Here is a 22,587-nt window from a genome sequence, read left to right as displayed (position 1 = left end):
ACCGTTCATGGTGGTATCATGGTTTAGGTGAGTATACAACACTATGTATGGGTTGCACTTGTGGGGCATCACCCCTTAAGGGACTGGATAAATATATATTCTCTGCCTGGCAGAAGTATACTGTTCACACCATTATACATTACCCCAACCATGGGACAAAATGTCTTCTGTAGTCTGGGCACGATTTTTGATGAAAAAAAAAATGGGTAAAATGTCAGAGTTCCCATTGATCTCCTTTCTTTATTAAATAATAAAATATATACATCCACATGTAAACAGATTGCTGAGACATCCTGAAGGAGTCCAAACAGTTAATAAAGGCAACATTAGTCCATTTTCTTAGGAATACATCCACTAATTTCCAGAACTTCAGGCCATCCGTCATACTTATTGTTTTCCTTGTCATTCTTGAGGTGCTGAACAGAAAGGAAAAAAATTGACAATTACCCTTCAGTGTTAAGAACTTTAGTTTACATAGGTCATAGACACGACGATCTGGGGGACACATTCATACAAATCATCTATTCAACAGGAGTCTCCCGTCTGCAAAAGTAAATTTCACTGGTGCTGTGGCATTGCTACAGAAAGGCTTGTAATGGTGGTAATCCAGCACTGGTGGGTCTGTTGTAATGATTGTGTAGCCTAGGAACCTTAAAGGAGTTGTCCCACAACTTACCTTTAAAAAAATAAAAAATATCTACTCCTATCACACTGGACCTGTGAAGAGAACTATACTTACCTGCTCCCTGCTATGGGTCCCGTACTGTTTTTGCTGTACTTACGGATCCCGCACGTAATATTCTTGCACGGACAGAGTCATAAGCACCGCTGCAGTCAATAACAGGTCTCAGAAGTGTCATGTCCCCAAGTGGCACATCGTTACTTGGGAACATGTCACTGCTGAGTCCAATCATAGTAATAATTTTATTTTATATAGCGCCAACATATTTTGCATTACTTTACAACTCAGAGGCTCATGTACAGTCCTAAATAACATAGCAACAGACAAGTCAATAATTAGAACAAGAGGAATGAGGGCCCTGCTCGCAAGAGCTTACAATCTATGAGGGGAAAGGGGTGACACAAAAGGTAAAAGTGCTGGTTTTGTACAATGGTCCAGCAATCTTGAGAAAATAGGGGAGCTGCATGAGCCAGTCAGCAGCCGACATCTGTAGTGCTTCTGGGTGCAGGGTGCGGTCCTGAGAGGATCAGGTTCAGGAACTGATAATAAATGGGCTATGTATGGAGAGGAGTCAGATCAGGGGATGTGATAGGCCTCCCTAAGAAGATGAGTTTTTAGGGAGCACCTAAAACGGTGTATATTGTGATTTAACCAAATTTTTGGGGGAATGGCATTCCAGAGAACTGGTGCAGCTCGGGAGAAGTCTTGTAGCCGGGAGTGAGAGGTTTGGATTACAGTGGATGTCAGTTGTAAATCGTTTGCAAAGCGTAGAGCACGGGTAGGATGGTAGACAGAGATGAGGGAAGAGATGTAGGGGGCACAGCACTGTGGATAGCTTTCTGGGTGAGAATGAACAGTTTAAATTGGATTCTAGACTGTATGGGAAACCAGTGGAATGACTGGCACAGAGTGGAGGCGTCGGAGTAGCGATTAGACAGATAGGCGACCCTGGCAGCTGCATTAAAGGGGTTCTGCAGTTTGTTTAAACTGATGATCTATTCTCTGGCTAGATTATCAGCATCTGATCGTCGGGGGTCTGACCCCCGGGACCCCAGCCGATCAGCTGTTTGAGAAGGCAGCGGCGCCGCGGCTTTCTCACAGTTTACTGCAGGCCCAGTGACGTCACCACTAGTATCAACTGATCTAGGCGTGGCTAAACTCTGTTCACTTGAATGGAGCTTAGCCCCGCCCAGGCCAGTTGATACTAGTCGTGACGTCACTGGGCCTGCGGTAAACAGTGAGAAGGCCGCCGCGCTACTGTCAGCACCGCTGCTTTCTCAAATAGCTGATCGGCAGGGGTCCCGTGGGTCGGACCCCCCGTCTATCAGATGCTGATGATCTATCCAGAGAATAGATCATCAGTTTAAACAAACTGCAGAACCCCTTTAAGGATAGATTGGAGAGGGGAAAGTCTGGTGAGGGGGAGGCCAATTACTAGTGAGTTACAGTAGAGTAGACCAGACACTCCAGGAGTTTAGAGATGAAGGGATGATTGGAGACGGGTCTGTAGTTAGTTGATTGGAGCGGCACACATGTCCCCATCCATGCAGGCTTGGACCTAATGAGCTGGAACCGAGCAGTGGGGAGCAAGTAAGTATAATTATTTTCACCTATCGGTAGGGTGTAGGTATACTAGCGGGACCACCTACACCTTCCTTGACCTCCTTCAGAAAGCCACTCTGGAGTCTATCATACCTAGGTGAAGATGGAGGAATTGGTGAATGGCATGGGTGGCCCTTTGGGCTACATTTTGTTTTTCTTACAGACAATCCTGCATATTGTGCATTCTTTTGTATATGATGTAATGAACTCAATGGGGGACATTTATCAATCACTTGTGGTGTAAAAAAGTGGCACATTATGGCGCACCGACTTTGAGCTTCCCTGCACTTTTCTGAAGCGCCAAGAAAAGGGGGCATTTCACGCCGCATTTACTATAACTTTTGCCAGAAAGTGGTGGAAGTTATAGCTGAAGTCTACGCCAAGCATGTAGCTGGCATAGACTTCAGTTTCTGGCTCCGAGCAGGGCAGAGAGGCGCCTGAATTGATACGAGGCTTCTGCTTCTTAACAAATCAGGCGCATCTCACGCCAGCGCGGGGAGATCAAGACTGGCGAATGGATCCGCCAGTCTTGATATATCTCCCCCAATGAGTTAGTATACAGCAAGTTTTTGATCCAGACAAACTCTAAATTAGGAAAAGCAGATCTCACTGGGAAAACCATGAGTAGCCTGAGTCTATATGAGAAAGACTGGTTCTTCTTAGTAGCTCTCTACTCTGACGCACAAAAGGAACCCCTTTTTATGGTGTCTATATGCCCTAATAACACCAGACATTAACATTACCTGTTCAAAGGGGCTTTTGTTCTTTAATCCTTTCCCTCCGACAAAGGTCCATGAGTCTCGGAATCCCAGTTTCTTGGCAAAACTGCTTCCATAACTGGTAAGCAGATCTCTGGCTTTATCATTTAGTCTAAAGTAGGAACATAAATAAAATGGTAAGGTTACTCCTCTAGGTATACCGTAGCCAGGCTGCAGATAACCATCACCATTGATTCATTTCGGGGGCTGACAAAAGAATATGTGCAATTTTACAGCATTTGAATAACTGGTCTGATCCCCAAAGGGCACTTGGTCCCAGTATCTGTATCTGCAGTGAGGTGGATATCTCCTCAGCAAGACTTTAGAGGAAAGAAGTTGTTATAAAAGTAGTTAAAAATGTCTCCATTCATTCCAAAACCTAGCTAAGGCTATGGCCACCCCTGCATTTTAGCATTCCAGTACTCCGGATCCTCACTCATAATGGAATCTGTTGGGCTCCGCCAAGAATGCCGACTCTGCCAGGAAAAAAAATAAAAATAAATGCTGCTTGCCAGGTACAGCAACTGGTGGATCTGATAACGCGGCAGCTCATCTGTGACTTGCACCTAGAACAAGTGAACACAGTTCAAGGACTTTGTGGATTAGTCGTCAGTAGGTACAATGACTTATACCAATTATCTCACAGACTGATCCGGAAACTGAGATTTATTTTTCCCATTATGGTGTACCACAGATGGTGAAGAAACTGCCCAAAACTGTTACTTAGAGGCTTAGAAGTAATTAACTCAGTACCCCATGATACACATAAGAAGTAGCTAAGGAGGATTCACAGTCATTAAACCTGTTTCTGTCAAAAAGTTTTAACCATGTTCAACTTTAAAGGGGCAGTCCAGCATTAGAAAAGGGGTATCTTTTTTTTCTTCCTAAAAGAGCGCCACTTTTGTCCAGGGGCCACTTTGAGTATTGCAGTTCAAAATGTAATTTACTAAAATTGTGGCTGTACCATTTTTAGGGTCAGTTGGACTTCCATTGATCAGAACGTAATGACATATCTTAGTCCTTATATGTAGGAAAAACCCTTTTAATACAGAAGGTATCCCAATTCATATCACTAAAAGGCATATAAATTTGGTGTGCATGTGCTTTTTTTTTGTAAGTTTTATTGCTTTTTTTGCTGCATTTGGTGGTATTTTTGTGCCTTTTTTTACAAATTGATTTTTTCTGTTGTTTTTATTTGTAAGGCCCTAAGACCTCATGCACACGGCCGTTGTTTGGGTCCGCATCCGTTGCTCCATTCCGTGGCCCCGCAAAAAAAATAGAACATGTCCTATTCTTGTACATTTTGCGGACAAGAATAGGCATTTCTACAATGGGCCGCCTGTTCCGTTCCGCAAATTGCGGAAGGCACACGGGCGGCTTCCGTTTTTTGCGGATCCGCTGTTTGCGGACCACAAAAAACGGAACAGTCGTGTGCATGAGGCCTAAGGTGGATATTTATCCCCCCTCTACTGCTTGATTTTGGCTTAAAAAAATCACAAAACTTTTGCAACTTTTTAAATGCGTTTGCAACTAAATTTTGTAATAACTGGTGCTTACGTGCTGCCCTCGCCAGTTTCCAAAAAGGGGGATGACAAGGGCGGGCTATAGGAGGAGCCATTGGCCCCGGCACAATTATCATAATGTATACCAGAAACTGGCCTAAACGATGACTGAAGTCTACAGCAGCCATGAGCTGGAGCAGACATCAGTCAGGCACATGGACTGCCGGAGGAGGCATTTAAAGGGGTTTTCTGGGACAGGCAGAATATATACGGCCAAAATGGTCACATTCCCTCGAATATTATACTTACGCTCACTCCCTGTGCCAGTCACAGCTCTCAAATCTTTACAGAATGAAATATTCCGATTTGTGGGGGGCGTATGAGAGACCTCAAATATCCAGGTCTATCATGCATCTACAAAAGAGGGAGGGTGGATTCTCCGTGCCCCATTTATATAAGTGTTATCCGGCAGCTATCCCAAGTGGTATCTTTCCATGAACTCCCCAACCCCCCACAGTGGGTTATACTTGAATCTGAGCAAATGATGCCAGTGTCCCCGTTAGCTTTCATTTTGTCTCCTGATGTCTCCCTAGGGGTCATTGATCGCTTGGCAAAAATTCCATATGTCATGCTACACTTATGGCAGAAAGTCAGCTTTAAATACAAACTACAAAACCCACTCTCACTTATGCTTCCTATAATGAAAATCCCCCTTTTCGCCCCTGGGCTGTCACCAACATCATTTGGCGATTTCCTGCTTAATTCTAAACTCATGACTAGTGTTGAGCGAACTTTTGTTTTACAAGTTCGGGGTTCGCGTTTTCTTACAATTCCGCTATGGATTCTGTTACCACGGGCCATAACGGAATTCTATGACCTCTTTATAGATACTTGATACGCCTTCTAGACTGGGTTCTCCTTTATGTTTAAGGGGTTGCCAGGAAGTTGGTAATATTTTACATATAGGGTGTGCAGAGGTAGCAGTCGCTACCGGGCCCAGGAGCCTGAGGGGCCCAAAGACCCTTATGCTGCATAAGAAGACACCAGTATTATAGAAAGTTCATGCTAGTCAAGTTACACCTCTGGCTGGAGGGAAGGGGTTAGGTCAAGAATTTGGCATGATGGGGGGGGGGTGGAGGGGGGTTCAGCTACGTGCTTCCCTCCCCCCTGGCCACATTGCACTGAGGGGACCAGGGCCCATTGTCAATGGGGACAAAACTGAACTGAAGGGAACGGAGTGCACCAAAATGCATTCCGTTCTGTTTCATTGCGTTCCCATGGCAAACACAAAAGCGCTGCAAGCGCTGAGCAAGACGAATCCGTCATGACTCACAATGTAACTCAATGACACAAAAGAAAACGGATCCGTCCCCTTTGACTAACAATGGTTTTAGAGACGGATACGTCACAGCTTTTTTAGAGATAATACAACGGGATCCGTTCATAACGGATGCAGACGGTTGTATTATCGTGACGGAAGCGTTTTGCTGATCCATGACGAATCCATCAAAAACGCTGATGTGAAAGTAGCTTTAGTCGTTTCTGGACCAATATCCGGAGAGGATTATTTGAGGCGTTTGGTAGAGATATTCCCTTGTCAGCACCTGTATACTAGCTTTTAATAATACGGCCTATAAGCTTCTACAGTATATCCTGATGTCTGCGGGAATACATATTGCCTCCAGGTGGCGGTCTCCTTCGGCGGTTATCCATAGGGTCAACAGAATCTCATTACACAAGAAACTTAATGCTACTCTAAATGATACCACAGAACGATTTTCAACAGATGGAGCCCATGGATGACCTGTGCCAATTCTCCTAATTTATTGTACTTTCTGTCTTTATGACCCCATATGACGAGCCGTGGAAGCCTTCATTATTCTATCTTTCTTCTAGGACCAGTAGAGTCGGGGGAGCTGAGCCTTTACGGATAGCATGTTACCCATACTACTCTTATTATCTGTTATTCTCTTACTGTTTTGGAATAGTTTTGTCATCATACATGAGGCTTTTTCAAATTATATTTGGCTTCACCCATTACTATTGGATGCAAATAACTCATGAAAGAATAAAGTTACGTTAAAACCATTGTTTTTCTTGTAAAATTCCCAATAAGTTTGATGTGTCACATGACCCTCTTCCTATTGAAAAAACAAAAGTTGGATTCAAAATGGCCGACTTCAAAATGGCCGCCTGGTCACCACCCATCATAAAAAGTTTCCCCCCTCACATATACTAATGTGCCACAAACAGGAAGTTAATATCACCAACCATTCCCATTTGATTAAGGTGTATCCAGATAAATGGCCCACCCTGTATTCCTTTACGTATGTCATATTCACCATACTCTCTGATCTTTTGTAGATGCTAGTTTGCCAACAAATACTTTTTTGAAACATAAGTGTTTTTTTTAGGCATTTGATATTGATGGCCTATGCTCAGGATTGGCATTAATATTTGATATTTGATCAGTAAGGGTCTGACACCCCAGTCAGGGCCTAAGTATGTACTGCCCCCACCCCATCTGACATCACTTCCTCTTTAGATGGAAAAAAAAGTTTAAAAAAAATAACACACATAGACACATTGATTTTTTCAAGCGGGGGATAGGGTGCAATGTGAGCGCCAAGTATACTATGTGTCATATGTGAAACAGCGCTCCTACGTGCATCTCGTACGACTTACTTTGTGCCTGGATCATCAAATGATGCAATAAATATTAAGGTGCCATCTTTTACTGGTTCCAAGAACTTGAGAACATCCTTAATATCTAGGAGAAGACAAGATGCATACCATTACTAGGATCATTTACTAAGGAAATCAAAAATAAAGGTTAACCCCTTAGTGATCAACCCTAATGACCAAGCAATTTTATGTTTTTTTTTTGTTTTTTTTTCATCGTGGCATTCTAAGAGACACAGGTTTTTATTTTTCCATTGGTTACCATATTCTGTGGGTCAGTGCAGAGAGAACGACTGCTGGAGATATATAGTGAGATGTCTCATTGATAACTATGGTCAATGAGGCGTCTCCTGCTCTCAGACTCTTAGGCCGCTTTCAGACGAGCGAGTGTCACGTTCTAGACTCGCAGCGCAGCACCTGTCCTGAACTTCCAGCACTGCCGGGGTCGCATAGCATTATATTGATTTATGATGCTATGTAAGCCTTAGAGGTCTAGAATGTATTGGATAACACTGACAGCATTATGTCAGTGTTATCCAAAACATTCCAGAACTGTAAGGGTTACATAGCATCATAAATCAATATAATGCTATGCGACCCCGGCAGTGCTGGAAGTTCAGGACAGGTGCTGCGCTGCGAGTCTGGAGCGTGACACTTGCTCGTCTGAAAGCGGCCTTAATGTGCTCATGGTGCCTCCAGAACAATGAACTACAAAGCATTCTGCCTTCTTTCAGAAAAAATGAATAATCGGATAATGTGAAAGGAAAGGTGCACACGATATTACATCATACAAGATACGACGTCATACATGTTCCTGCTATGACAATAGTATCATACTGTTCTTTAGACAGCTGTAACAAAAAACTAAATTAATGATGGTATAACTTACCGCCGGAATACATATCAAAATGACCTGTTTTTAGAAGCTCCGTCGTGCTGGCTACAAGTAAATGAGAAAAATGACGTAAATAATATGGTATAGGAGAAATAAACTTCTATCTAGCATCTCCTCCACCAAAAGGCTGTTATATGTCACCTTGACTTGTCTATAAGGAGCGAAGGAAGGTTGGGCCTCCACCAGTCAGACGTTCTATGATTATGGCATATACAGGTGAAACTCAAAAAATTAGAATATCGTGCAAAGTTCATTTATTTCAGTAATGCAACTTAAAAGGTGAAACTAATATATGAGAGACTCATTACATGCAGAGCGAGATATGTCAAGCCTTTATTTGTTATAATTTGGATGATTATGGCTTACAGCTTATGAAACCCCAAAGTCACAATTTTGAGGTCCCCTTTGCTCAGGGGGTATGGATTAATTAGCTGACTACAGTGCGACACTTTGAGCCTAGAATATTAAACCTTTTTTACAAACTTCTAATTTTAAGCTGCATTAATGCAATTCCTTTTAATTTGCATTACTGAAATAAACGGACTTCTGCACGATATTATAATTTTTCGAGTTTCACCTGTATATATGTAGGGGGAATACTCCTTTAAGGGTCTGACATGCTAGTCTATGCAGTGGTAAAGATGCTCTATGGAATGGGAAAGGAGGAAAGTTTATCTAAGGCCAAGGTACATGAGTGAGTTTGTTACAGCACCACCCAATGAACAAAACCTGTGGTGGATTAGGGTGAGCTCACGTCACCGCTGTATATCTTATAGAAGCAGAAGAATGGAGAGAACAGAAATGCCAGATTTGGGACATAACTGTAACGAACAGAGATGAAAAGAGTCCATTGACTACAATGAGGTCTGTTCAGTTTCTCTTCTGCGTCCTATTTTTTACTGGACAAAAAAAGTCTTTCACAGAATCTTAGATGGAGGCCACAAATGGATTCAATGCAGATGTGAACAAGTCCTTATTAAAGTCTTTCAAATACCGTATTTTTCTGCCCATAAGACGCACCTCTATTTACTAAAACAACAGGAAACAGTTAGGCCCCTTGTAGAGGAGCGTTTGTCATGCTGCGAGTCTGCAGCTCCCGGCCTGACCTCCCAGTGCTGAAGGGGTCACATAGCATTATATTGATTTATGATGCTATGTAACCCTTACAGTTCTGGAATGTATTGAATAACACTGACAGCATTATGTCAGTGTCATTTAATACATTTCAGAACTGTAAGGGTTACATAGCATCATAAATCAGTATAATGCGATGTGACCCCGTCAGTGCTGGGAGGTCAGGCCGGGAGCTGCGCTGCAGACTCGCAGCGTGACAAAACGCTCGCCTGTAAGGGGCCTTACTTTCTAACAATTTCATCAATTAACCAATTAGTCACTGCTCATACTTCTTGTAATACCATTGGTTAAATTAGATTAAGCCAGTTATCTATCCTTAATTAATATTATAACAGGGCCCTCAAGAAACCGTGACCATGTGGTTGAAACAATTAAGTGCTTTTATTTAATGGTAAAATAGATAAATTAATAATTGGCACAAAATGTAGTAAAATACTGTCTGACAATATTCAATAAATACAATAAACAGTCAATGACAATGTTCCAAAAAAATCGACTATATATTCAATGACATAGGATAAAAATATTCGATGGCATAGGATACAAATTAATCGATGATCCTAAATATCACAGTCAATGGATTATTCGATCCAATAGTTGTATGTATACCTGGGTATACATACAACTATTGGATCGAATAATCCATTGACTGTGATATTTAGGATCATCGATTCATTTGTATCCTATGCCATCGAATATTTTTATCCTATGTCATTGAATATATAGTCGATTTTTTTGGAACATTGTCATTGACTGTTTATTGTATTTATTGAATATTGTCAGACAGTATTTTACTACATTTTGTGCCAATTATGAATTTATCTATTTTACCATTAAATAAAAGCACTTAATTGTTTCAACCACATGGTCACGGTTTCTTGAGTGCCCTGTTATAATATTAATTATTTATTCTCTTTATTGAGTGAGTGGTCTCAATTTACAGGTGCACCGGTTTGGTGTCCATTTTTCCTAGTGCGACATCTCATTTATTTAGTTATCTATCCTTACCTGCTTAAATACCTCTTTTCTTTATTAACCCTTTCAACATTATCTTACTTCATATTTAACAACATATTAACTTCATATCAATCCTTTTTATATAAAACCTATTCAATTTTTCCTGTACACGCTATAACCTCTCCTTGTGTTCCTAACCTGCCCATCACTAACTGCTTTTATGCTCCCTACATCCCTTCCAATACCATAAAAGAGACGGACAATACACAAAGCTTTAACCAAAAGCCAGGAGTGCAGGCCAACCACCTATCCATAAGGCCGGTTTAGTCAACATACCTTGCAATGGCAGCATTGTGTACAATGAGATATGCAAGACCAGCTCTCTATCCAGAAAGACCTGAGAGCCAATAAGTCTGAAAATTGCCTACATGGGGTGAATGGCCTTGGGTGGACCATGCTGATTATTATTAGGGTGACAAAAATTCTAAACTCATTTTTGGATGCCGAGTAACTCTTCTCTCACTTTCTAGGAGGGGTGCATAAAAATTTTGCATTGTTATTTTGGTAAACAGAGGTGTGTCTTATAAGCAGAAAAATGCGGTAAATATAAATATACACATATAAACCAAATACAGGAATAGAATATAATGTCCACATTTTACCATTTACTAGTGCAATATTCAGTCCTCTTCCAATGTTGTTTTTCACGCCACTCATAAGTCTGAAATTTTAAGCAAAAAATAAATAAAAAATCAGAACATAATGGATTTGCTTTATATTACATGCTACTAATATTTAACCACAGTAACAGATCCTAGAATAGACTATACATGTTAACCTTAAAGGGGTGGTCCAGGTTTAGAAAAACATGGCTGCTGTCTTTCAAAAACAGAGTCACACCTGTTCACATGTTGTGCATGGTACTGCACCTCAGTCCTATTCACTTCAATGGAGCTTAACGGCAATACCGGACACAACCTTGGCCAAGTGTGGAGCTGTTTTTGCAACCAAGCTGCCATATTTTGTAACCCTATACAATCCCTTTAACGCCTGTGATCTTATGCTCACAGATTGATAAGACCTGCCATTAATATAACAAGGCTTTAATAACTCTGGGCTAGTCTTAAGGTGGGGAAAGTGTTTAATAACCTAAAAACAATAGTGCATACTAATTGTACGAGCTTATTTTACAGGAGACCTACTCTATATACTTACTGGTTGGGTGATCATTGATGTGAAGATAAAAAAAAAAATAATAACAATTGGAGGAGACTAAAACCTGAGTGGCCGGGTATCTCAGGCAGAATAAACTACTCGCCTGGGAATATAAGTAGACATAGTAATTGCATGAAGCATTCAAAAATGTAATGACGCCTATGCATATATGCCTATACACACTGTGTATATCCCCAGTGGTAGTTAGTAAAAGAAGCCGACAGGTTAATTGCCGGTGAACAAGCGATATAGTATCCAATAGTAGTGCTGTCACGGACAATAGTGTCTATTGTGAATTAACACTCTATGGTCGGAGCAGATGGGGCACGTTGTCAGCTGTGTGCTGATATAAATGTAGGGAAGTGGGCTATAGTGTCCACACTGTATTCCCAAAACATAAGCCAATTCCCAATGCTTCACCACTAGGGATGAGCGGACCCGTGGATGTTCGGGTTCGGCCGAACTCCGGATCAAAGTTCGGGTTCGGGACCTGAACTTGACCTGAACTCAAACCCGAACTCGAATCCCATTGAAGTCAATAGGGACCCAAACTTTGGTGCACTAAAATGGCTGTAAAATAGTCGTAGTAAGGGCTATAGGGCTGCAAAAGGAAGCAAAATGGGGGTAAGAGCAGGACAATTGCCCTGCAAACAAATGTGGATAGGGAAATGACTTAAAATAACAGAATAGAAAAAAATTAAAAATAATAATCTTGAACTAGGAGGCGGAGGTCAAAACGGAGTAGGAGGTTGAGTAGGCGGTAGATGTAGAGGTGGAAGCGGCGGTGGAGGAGGAGGAGATAGCCAAGACTGTTTTTGTTGGGTTTTTTTTGTTAGTTTTTTCCTTTATTTATTTTTTATAAATTTGGGAAGGCTCCAAAACATTGGGAAATGGAAAAGAGAATGCAAAGAAAAAGTGCACTGGAGTATAACAATGGATAGGTGCAGCCGGTATACTTGTCTATTCAGCACAAGGTACAGACAAGTCCTGTGGGATCACTGCCTGGTTCATTTTAATGAATGTGAGCTTGTCCACGTTGACTGTGGACAGGCGGCTGCGCTTGTCTGTGATAACGCCCCCTGCCGTGCTAAACACACGTTCAGACAATACACTGGCCACAGGCAGGCTAGCACCTCCAAGGCAAGCTCAGGCCATGTGCCCAATTTGGAGACCCAGAAGTTGAATGGGGCAGACCCATCAGTCAGTACGTGTAGGCGTGTGCACACATACTGCTCCACCATGTTGGTGAAATGCTGCCTCCTGCTAAGACGTTTTTTATATCAGCTGGTGGTGCTGGTTGTTGTGGCGTGCTGACAAAGCTTTTCCACATTTTGGCCATGCTAACCCTGCCTTCTGAGGTGCTGGTGGTGCCCCAGCTGCGTTGGCGACTTCTTCTTCCTCCTAGTCTGCCTTCGCCTTGTGCTTCCATCAGCAGCGTGTCTACCAGCGTGCGCTTGTACTCGCGCATCTTCCGATCCAGCTCTATTGACGAAATTAAAGGACAGCACATTGTCCTCATAGTAGGGATCCAGCAGGGTGGCCAACCAGTAATCAGCACTGGTTAGAATGTGGGCAACTCGGCGGTCGTTGCGCAGGCACTGCAGCATGTAGTCGCTCATGTGTGCCAGGCTGCCCAGAAGCAACGACAAGCTGTCCTCTGTGGGAGGTGTATCGTCTGTGTCCCCTGTATCCCCCCAGGCACGCTCAATTGATGCCCATGAGCTGCTTTGGGAGCCACCCTCATCATCCTCAGCCTCCAGAACTGTGTCCTGGTTGGACAGTTGTGTACCTGGCCTCTGTTGGTGCAGGAACCCACCCTCCGAGCCACTTGTGAATGACTGGCCTGATAACCATGGAAATGATTCCTTTTCCTCCTCCTCTTCCTCCTGTGCTACATCCTCTTCCATTATTGCCCGAAGTGTTTTTTCAAGGAGACATAGAAGTGGTATAGTAACACTGAGGACGGCGTCATCGGCACTGGCCATGTTGGTGGAGTACTCGAAACAGCACAACACGTCACATGTCCCGCATGGAGGCCCACTCGTTGATGGTGAAATGGTTCCGCAGAGCGACTCACCCGTGCGTGCTGCAGCTGAAACTCCACTATCGCCTGCTGCTGCTCGCACAGTCTCTCCAGCATGTGCAAGGTGGAGTTCCCCCTTGTGGGTACGTCGCATATGAGGCAGTGAGCGGTAAGGCCGAAGTTACGCTGCAACGCAGACAGGAGAGCAGCAGCAGGGTGAGAATGCCAAAAGCGCGCACAGACTGCCCACACTTTCTGCAGCAGTTCTGACATATCGGGGTAATTTTTCAGGAACCACCAAATTCAGCACATGCGCCAGGCAAGGGATATGCATCAAACCGGCTAAGCCTAGAGCTGCTACGAGATTTCACCCGTCATCGTGTAAGATGGAGAAACAGCCACTGATTCTTGAATGCTGTTTCTGAAACTGTCATTTGACATTCCGGGCACTAGAGGCCACTGTTTTGCAGCTACAGCCAGCACACTCTGGGATTTGAATATGCAAAAACAGATGATGACTCATGCTGATGACTCATGCTGCTGTGTCCCAGAGAAAGAGGAAATGGTGACATGAGGAGACATGTTTGTGCAGAGGCTGAAGACAGGATTTAGTGCCATCCTCAGGTCTGTGGGACTTGGAGCGGTCAAAGTCACTGTCAGAAGTGACTGATGCCTGTCAGCAATGCAGATGTTGTCAAGGAAGAAAGGATCGGTTCCCGGAAGGTCAGTTGGATGGTGGAACGTGGTTACAGACCCTGTGAGGCCTCATGGTGGATGGAAGGACTTGCGAGTTGGTGTAAGTCGCCATTGGATAAGGACCAGGCCAGGGTCCGCGATCCAGAAGGCTTCCCAGAGACAGAGAGAGAGGACTGGGCCCCGGAAGGCTGGAAGAGCCGTGGAACGGTTGGAGCTACCATGGGGGTGTTGCTCAGCTTGGAGAAGAAGAAGTCCGCCATTTTGTGAGCTGCATGAGAGAACCGCATGGATCCGGATTCTGTTCGCAGGAATGAGTATCGGCGTCAGGAAGCTGATCGGAACACAGGGTCAGAGTTACAGGTTCGGAACACAGGGTCAGAGTTACAGGTTCTGCAGGGTTACATGTTGTCGCAGGGGCTTGCTGTCTGTTTGGAGCAACCAGTGAATACAGGACATACCCAGGTCGGTGACTTAGCGGCACGGTCATTGACTTGTAGGCTCTGCCGTGTGCGCCATCGGTCAGGTCCGTTAGCCTGCGGCACAGTATCGACTTGCGGGCTCTGCTGTGTACGCCACCTTGGGTACGGTTGTTCAGTTGGGCTGGTACCATGACTCTGAGCCTGGGGTATAGGGTATTCTGGACACTCCGTTGTTGCTACACTACAAGGCTACTCCAGCGTCTAGGCTGGGAGTATTCAGGGCACGTGAACAGTGTCATTTGGGGCAAGAGAAGGGAATGTGACGTTGTGTTGTTCAATGTATTTGATACTGTGTGTTATATACTCTCTGTAACTACTGTTATCATTACTGTTAATACTACTGTTCAGTAAAGTTACTGTTTTTGCATCAAGAGCTGGTGTCCGTGACGCTTTCCTCATTTCATGACTTCGCTGTATCCTGGGGGTCCCACCCCGATACACGGCTTACAATCGCACACCACCACCACTTGAGGCTAAGTGGCACCAACCACTCATCGGTCTGTTGTTCCATGCCCATCCACAGCTCCTGAGTTGTGTGGGTTTTTTCCGCCAAACAGATGAGTTTCAAAACAGCCTGCTGTTGTTTTCCCCCTGGCTGTGCTGAAGTTGGGGACGGACACTCTGCTTTTGCACTCTGAACGTCCTGTCGCCTACGTGTACCTGAGGAGGGTGTTTCATTTGGGTGTGTAGCTGGCACAGATCGACCACGTCCTCTCCCTGCAACAGGAGCTTCACCAACACCAGCAGCACCACGACAAGGGCCACGTCCAATATTTCACGCTCTCCTCATTCTTTGAGGTCACCAACTAAATTAACAGACAGACTAACTATATTAATTTTCCTGTCACGTATGCAGCGCAAGTGTACCTTACACCAAAAATGGGTATCTGTCACACACCAATCTAACAGACGGATTAACTATATTAATTTCCCTGTCACGGATGCAGTGCAGGTGTAGGCAGAAAGACGGACCCCTACGGTCCAAGGGGAGGAGAGAGAGGGGGAGGTTAGGGGTGTGGAAACCAAAATCATGGTTCCCTGATGTGATGGTGACAAGTCCTATAAAGTCCCCCCAGGTGCCCTTCAACATTATGCCAGGTATACTTTATAAAAAGCACAAAAAAGATATGTGCTAATTAAGTCCCTCAGGAAGGACAGTGTGAAGTCTGTACGTCCACTGGGCCTCTTTTTGAAGCAACCTTTTGTCGAAGTTCCCCCCTCTCCGCGATTTTTTCACCACCTCTATGCCCTGGAACTTTGTCTGTCCTTAGCTACTCTGTACTCCGCTCCTGATGAGCCTTGTTTATAGGCGAAACGCGTAGAGCCTGGGGGTTAGAGAGAGATAATAATATGCTAAGATAAGAAAACAGCGCGTGGTTGTTGCTGTAGTGGTGAGGCATTGGGGATTGGCTTATGTTTTGGGAATACAGTGTGGACCCTATAGCCCACTTCCCTACATTTATATCAGCACACAGCTGACAACGTGCCCCATCTGCTCCGACCATAGAGTGTTAATTCACAATAGACACTATTGTCCATGACAGCACTACGATTGGATGCTATATTGCTTGTTCACCGGCAATTAACCTGTCCGGATCTGGACATGTGGGGTCTATTGTGACAGCAACATTGCTTCCTTTCCTAACTACCACTAGGGATATACACAGTGTGTCTAGGCTTATATGCATAGGCGTCATTGAATTTTTGAACGCTTCATGCAATTACTATGTCTACTTATATTCCCCAGCGAGTAGTTTATTCTGCCTGAGATACCCGGCCACTCGGGTTTTAGTCTCCTCCAATTTTAATTTTGTATCTTCACATCAATAAATATTTTTTGTTTTCTTTTTAAACATCCTTACAGGCAGTGATTGGTACATTTATAACAGGGACATCAACCTCTGTATACCTTTGTCAGTGATTTGGCTGGGTAATCACCAGCAAGGCACATATGGTTAACCTATAGAGGGTCATTGACTGTATATGCACCTGAGCAGGAGACATTAGGATGCAATGTGCTCACGATAAGTTTTGATTAAGCTGGAGCATTATAGTTACTAATCCTTTATGCAAATTGTTTCGCATGTGCCTCCTGAAATATATTAACTATATATTCAAATAGTACAAAAACTGTAACTTATCATACTATTCAAATGCCTTAAAGAGGTTTTTTTACATTCATGGCCTATCCTAAAGATAGGTCATTAGTATCAGATTGACAGCGATCGGCTTTCCGATACACCCGCCGATCAGTTACTCTGTAGTAGCCAGAAAGAGGTGCTGAAACTACACAGCTCCGTCCATTGTGTAGTGGACAGAACTGGTTACTGCAGTGCTGCTCCCAATCACTACACAGTGGACAGAGCTTTGTAATTCTGGTATCTCTTTCCGGTCCATCCCTTACAAATTCTCATACATTTTAACATGTATCTTCCTTTATCAACTTGGATAGACATTGCCAGCGTTGCATGCATTATCCCCCTTCTGGATGTGCATATTTATAAGGTAGCTGCTGGCCAAACAAACATTTGACTGGGCAGTTATCCTAAATATAATACCAGCTCGCAGGCTACGTCCACCTTCACTTATGGTATATATTTTTATTAAAACGGAAAACGACTCAGCTTTGCAAATAGGCTTCTTTAAAAATGTCCCACCATTTTGGGTCTAGAGCTCTTATGCAGCTCTAGACGTCTCCATAGCAACAGACTACAAACAAAATCTGTGTAGTCTGACCCTGCAGTCACACCCCATTATATAATATATAATATATTATATACATAATATTATATACATTCGAGACAGATGGAAGAGAGTGACTGCAAGTTCACTGCAAAATAAGAAGTCAGGCTGTCACTTGTCACTGCTGACGGGATGCTTCGAGAGGGTGAAATCCCTAAAGGTGTCCCTCAGACCCTCACAAAAGCAATGTGTAGGAGGCGGCAGGTAATTGGAGCCATGAGCCTAACACTGATGTCATGGTATGCAGCGTCCTTGGCAAGCTAATTTGTTTACGTCTGTAGATTATTAACAGAACAGTAGACATTGTGCTAGCTGGGTGGGTGCGGGCCTGCAATAAATACTATTTGATCTGTGGCATGGCATGCATGCCTGACTGGCTGTAACCATAGGACAGGAATTGTTTTGCACCAGTATAATGCCTGGTGCTTAGTAGATAACATTTATCACAGCTGATATAGTGGGAGTTCAAAATGCTCTTGGTAAGTCCTAACATTGTACTCCTAGATTGTGCTAAGTACTTGTGGACGCTTATGAAAAATCTAAAAGGGGTAAATCCAGTCAAAATCCAGTCCGATATACATATTCTGGATTTGCCCTTTATATACTGATCCGTAACGTAAGAGGGTTATGCCATGATTCATGTAAGCAATGAAAATCATCATACAGTACATGACAATCTGACAAACCTAGGACCAGCCCCAGACCTCATATGGATCCACAGATCTCCACATTAATTTTTCCTATTGCTCTGCTAGATTTATTTCAAGCTAAAGGGGAGTGTCCTTTCTGCTGTAGCTCTCAACTAATAACTATCACAGCTCTCTCCCTTATCAAAGCTCAGGGAGTGTGTACTTTCTGCTGCAGCTCTCTCCCTATCACAGCTCAGGAGGAGCGTCCTTCTACAACAGCTCTCTCCCTATCAAAGCTCAGGGGGTGTGTACTTTCTGCTGCAGCTCTCTCCCTATCACAGCTCAGGAGGAGCGTCCTTCTGCAACAGCTCTCTCCCTTATCAAAACTCAGGGAGTGTGTACTTTCTGCTGCAGCTCTCTCCCTAACAAAGCTCAGGAGGAGTGTCCTTCTGCAACAGCTCTCTCCCTATCAAAGCTCAGGGTGTGTGTACTTTCTGCTGCAGCTCTCTCCCTATCACAGCTCAGGAGGAGTGTCCTTCTACAACAGCTCTCTCCCTTATCAAAACTCAGGGAGTGTGTACTTTCTGCTGCAGCTCTCTCCCTAACAAAGCTCAGGAGGAGTGTCCTTCTGCAACAGCTCTCTCCCTATCAAAGCTCAGGGGGTGTATACTTTTTTCTGCAGCTCTCTCCCTATCACAGCTCAGGAGGAGTGTCCTTCTGCAACAGCTCTCTCCCTTATCAAAACTCAGGGAGTGTGTACTTTCTGCTGCAGCTCTCTCCCTAACAAAGCTCAGGAGGAGTGTCTTTCTGCAACAGCTCCCTTCCTATCAAAGCTCAGGGGGTGTATACTTTTTTCTGCAGCTCTCTCCCTATCACAGCTCAGGAGGAGCGTCCTTCTACAACAGCTCTCTCCCTATCAAAGCTCAGGGGGTGTATACCTTCTGCTGAAGCTCTTTTTCCTCTCACAGCTCAGGGGTGTGTCCTTTCTGCTGCAGCTCTCAGCTTATAACTATCACAGCCTCTAACAGTAGATACGGCTGGTGGCAGTTGAAGTATAGAACTGAGCATGTGTATCTGCCTTATTAGAGGAATGTGCACATTATGGTGGCACAACCTGTTTAACTTGATATTTTTATCCCATATCAAACCCCCCCCCCCCCCAAAAAATAAAAAAAAATAAAAAAAAAACAACAATGGTGGTTTCGAATTGTTTGAAAGCTGCTGAGTGAATTATATTTACGCCATGTGACTGATGGACATGACAGGCCTAGTAAGAGGCACTCGCCCAAGGGCCAAAGTCACTTCCAACAGCTGATCATTGGGGGTCCAAGAAAATACACTTTAAGGCCCATTGTAAGCCGGTTAAGGTGTCTCTGCACCCATAAGGTACAAGGTGGCCATGGTCATGTTATTTACCCACATGGCGGCTTTTCCGGCTTTCCCTTGCTGCATTGACCTCTGTGAAGGTGCTGAACAGTAGCTGAACTCGCCCAGAACATGCACAGATAGCAGAACCTCCTGTAGCTGTCCATCACCTGCACAAAAGTGGTTTATACTGTATCAATGGGTAAAATGACATGGCCACCGCCATCTCATATCCTATGGACACAGAGACTGCTGCCATCCATTGTTACATATCTCACCCAGGGGCAGCAGGGGGTCTTCAAGCGGACAGCTGAGTTGAGGGATAAGCAAATAGAAATTCTCATTCACTGACAGCAAGCATATCCTGATGTAATGAACTAAATATTAATTACAAAAGATCACTAGTAAAACTTGGTAACTGAATCGAGTTGTGTAAAGTTTTTCAATAAAAACCACATGACATTATATTGTAAAATTGAAGCTTCCAAAAAGTTGATAGTTCCAGGACTATGCAAGCCCCAAAAAGGGTAGGGGAGAAGGATCACACATGTACCATGACAGTATCTGAGGTGACAATTCACTTCCGCTTAAAAAAAAACAAAAAAAAAATACATAATGAAGACTATTGTGCAACAAAAGTTCTTAAAGGTGTAATCCACTGAAAATATTCAATGGGGTCAATTAATATCATCAGGCAGGTCCCATCTATGGTATGAACCTCCAGTTATGTACCAAGCAAACAAGTCTTAGCACTGATTGTAGTGAATGTCATGCAAAGCTATCAGCACCCCCTCTAGTGCCACCTATAGGTAAATCCCCTGTAAGTGCAATGTCTGACCAATTAAAGATACTACAGATATGACTAGAGATATCAGCCAAACCAGAGACAGTTTCGGAGTTTTGGGTTTCTGGTTAGAACAATGAAACAACTGTCTACAGACGGGTAGCTCTCTTTTGGCTGATATCCCAAGTCATGTCTCAAGGATCTTTAAACAGGATCTGTCACCTCTAGTGACATGTATTTTTGAGTAACTACTTCTATTCCTCATGTAATACATATTCTGGAGAATCTATTCTTATGACCCTAGAGTGTGCTATTCCTGTATTATTCATACTATAAGTTTATGAATGAGTTGCCAACTGGGTGTTACCAGTTTGGGGGGGGGGGGGGGTAGGTCCCAGGACACTGTCCAATCAGTGCTGACAGTGTCAGACTATACAAAGACACATCCCAAGATGGTAAGATTTAGTTGGAAATTCATTCATAAAGTTCTAGTAGGAATAATAGAGGAACTGCACAACACAAAGGTATATGAAAAGATGCTCCGGAATTGTCACTTCATGAGGAATGCAAGTAGTTACTAAAACAGACATGTCAGGAGAGGCGACAGGTGCTCTTTATTGGGGTGGACGTTGACAGGGTAGCTACCTGCAGGTGGCAGTAGAGAGACAGATCTCTTCCTTCTGAAAGAGGGCTAATTTTCATATTTATTTCCCAGAGAGCGCCGCCTTACGTCACCAGAATCTGCACAAATAGTGGTCTATGGTCATGAAACAAATGTACACTCAATACCAGATGAACCTATGGTGGGTCCAGGCTCTAAATCAATCATAGTCCCAAAATGTTCTAGCAGAAGACAACCCCCATTTGCAGCTGACTTTAAAGTCATTCACGTGCCACTAAGGTCTACAGGATAATTCTTAAATAGCCTATTAGATCTTATAAAGGACATGCCTGGTGTAAATGTACAATATAAATGGAGGGTGATCCTTAGACCCATTTCCTCCTGTGGACTCAAAGAACCTCGGTAATTCGCAATGATTCCGTCTACAAACCATAAAAACGCAATCACACTTATGTTATGCACTTACAATTTATCCTCCAAGCAGATGGAAGGGCCGACCACATTGGCTGCGCCACTAATGACTTTAAAGGCGAAGTAATTCTCCGGGCATTCTTGATCATTTCCACATTTTCTGTTTATTTTCTTCTGGACTAAAAGGTGCAATACAGAAGAAGTAAGAAACTTACATAAAGCCATGTTCACATCTTCATCTCTTAACTCCGGTAGTCTGGCAGAGGATATGCATCGGTATTTGTCTGGCCGAAAAGCTGGTATTTATGCTGGAAAGCTGCCAGATCCCTGTCCGATCCCATTATAGTCAATGGAGATCGGGTGGCATGTGGCTATGCCAGATACGGTAACTCTGATAGTTTGTTATTGTGCCAGGACAAACCACCGGAGATATGAAAATTTGTAAATTGAAAATCCTTCTTTGAGGTCACAGAACACATTTCCTATGAGGTTCATGGGCATAGTACCCAAAAAAACATTTTATTGAGGGGGTTGTGGATGGCACTGAGGGCACTCTGGCTGACTGCATGGTGGCTGGCATTGGTGACACTTTGGTTGAAGCAATGGTGGCAGGCATTCAGGGCACTGTAGCTGAACAGTGTTGGTTCCACTATGGCTTACTGGAAGTAGTGGTGGCAGGCGGATGTGTCACCAAGGTTCCTGTCCTCGGTGGAGTATGAGCCAGTTTTCATGTGTCAGCAGTAGTTGCTGTTTGACACCTTGCTATCTAGTATGGCTGTAAATAGCTGATCCTTACTGGGAGTAGTCAAAGTGCTGGGTGGGTGACTACTCCCCATGGTCCAGGCCGGGTTTTGACAGGCCTATAGAGGCACTGGAGTGGAAATAAAGTAATGGTGGATGGCATTTGGATCATTATTGCTAACTGGAGACAATGGTGGCTGGCACTGGAGCCACTGGGGTAAACTGGAGACAATGGTGGCTGGCACTGGTGGCACTCAGGTTAACTGGAAGCAATGGTGGCTGGCACTGGAGGTTAACTGGAAGAAATGTGGCTGGTACTGGGGGTACTGAAACTATTGGATTAATAGCTGAGCTTTCTCCCGATGGGCTCTACACACGGTTGGTACAAGAGAATTGGTTGCATGGTGATGATCGCAGTCATTACATATGTGGCTCTCAGTAACCAACCTGGGTTTGAATCTGGTCAAGAGCATCATCTTCATGTAGTTCGTATGTTCTCCTAATTTTTTGTGGGGAGCTGAGATTCCTTTCACACTCCAAAAACATATCAGTAGGTTAATTAGCTTCCTATGAAATTGACCCTATGTGTACTGGAGATAGGGAAATTAGATGGCGAGCCTCACTGGAGACAGGAACTGATGTGACTGGTGACAATCTCTGTACAGAAT

At 43.8% G+C, this 22,587-nt stretch overlaps 1 protein-coding gene across 2 annotated transcripts in view; it reads right to left on the bottom strand.

Moving 5' to 3' along the window:
• Nucleotides 1-220: 220 nt before the first annotated feature.
• Nucleotides 221-22,587, bottom strand: part of FAM3D (FAM3 metabolism regulating signaling molecule D) — a 65,078-nt gene continuing 42,711 nt past the window's right edge. For both annotated transcript variants that reach the window (XM_040408026.1, XM_040408025.1), the window contains exons 5-10: nucleotides 21,234-21,357; nucleotides 10,875-10,933; nucleotides 8,116-8,166; nucleotides 7,230-7,314; nucleotides 3,028-3,154; nucleotides 221-416 (exon numbers count right to left, since the gene is read on the bottom strand). In XM_040408026.1, coding sequence (XP_040263960.1) covers nucleotides 327-416; nucleotides 3,028-3,154; nucleotides 7,230-7,314; nucleotides 8,116-8,166; nucleotides 10,875-10,933; nucleotides 21,234-21,357 — 536 coding nt within the window. In that variant the 3' untranslated portion in view covers nucleotides 221-326. The remainder of the gene's footprint in view (nucleotides 417-3,027; nucleotides 3,155-7,229; nucleotides 7,315-8,115; nucleotides 8,167-10,874; nucleotides 10,934-21,233; nucleotides 21,358-22,587) is intronic.

This window comes from Bufo bufo, chromosome 9 (genome assembly GCF_905171765.1).
Source record: "Bufo bufo chromosome 9, aBufBuf1.1, whole genome shotgun sequence".
In the NCBI taxonomy this organism is placed as follows: domain Eukaryota; kingdom Metazoa; phylum Chordata; class Amphibia; order Anura; family Bufonidae; genus Bufo; species Bufo bufo.
This window is presented reverse-complemented; position numbering and strand designations above follow the sequence as displayed.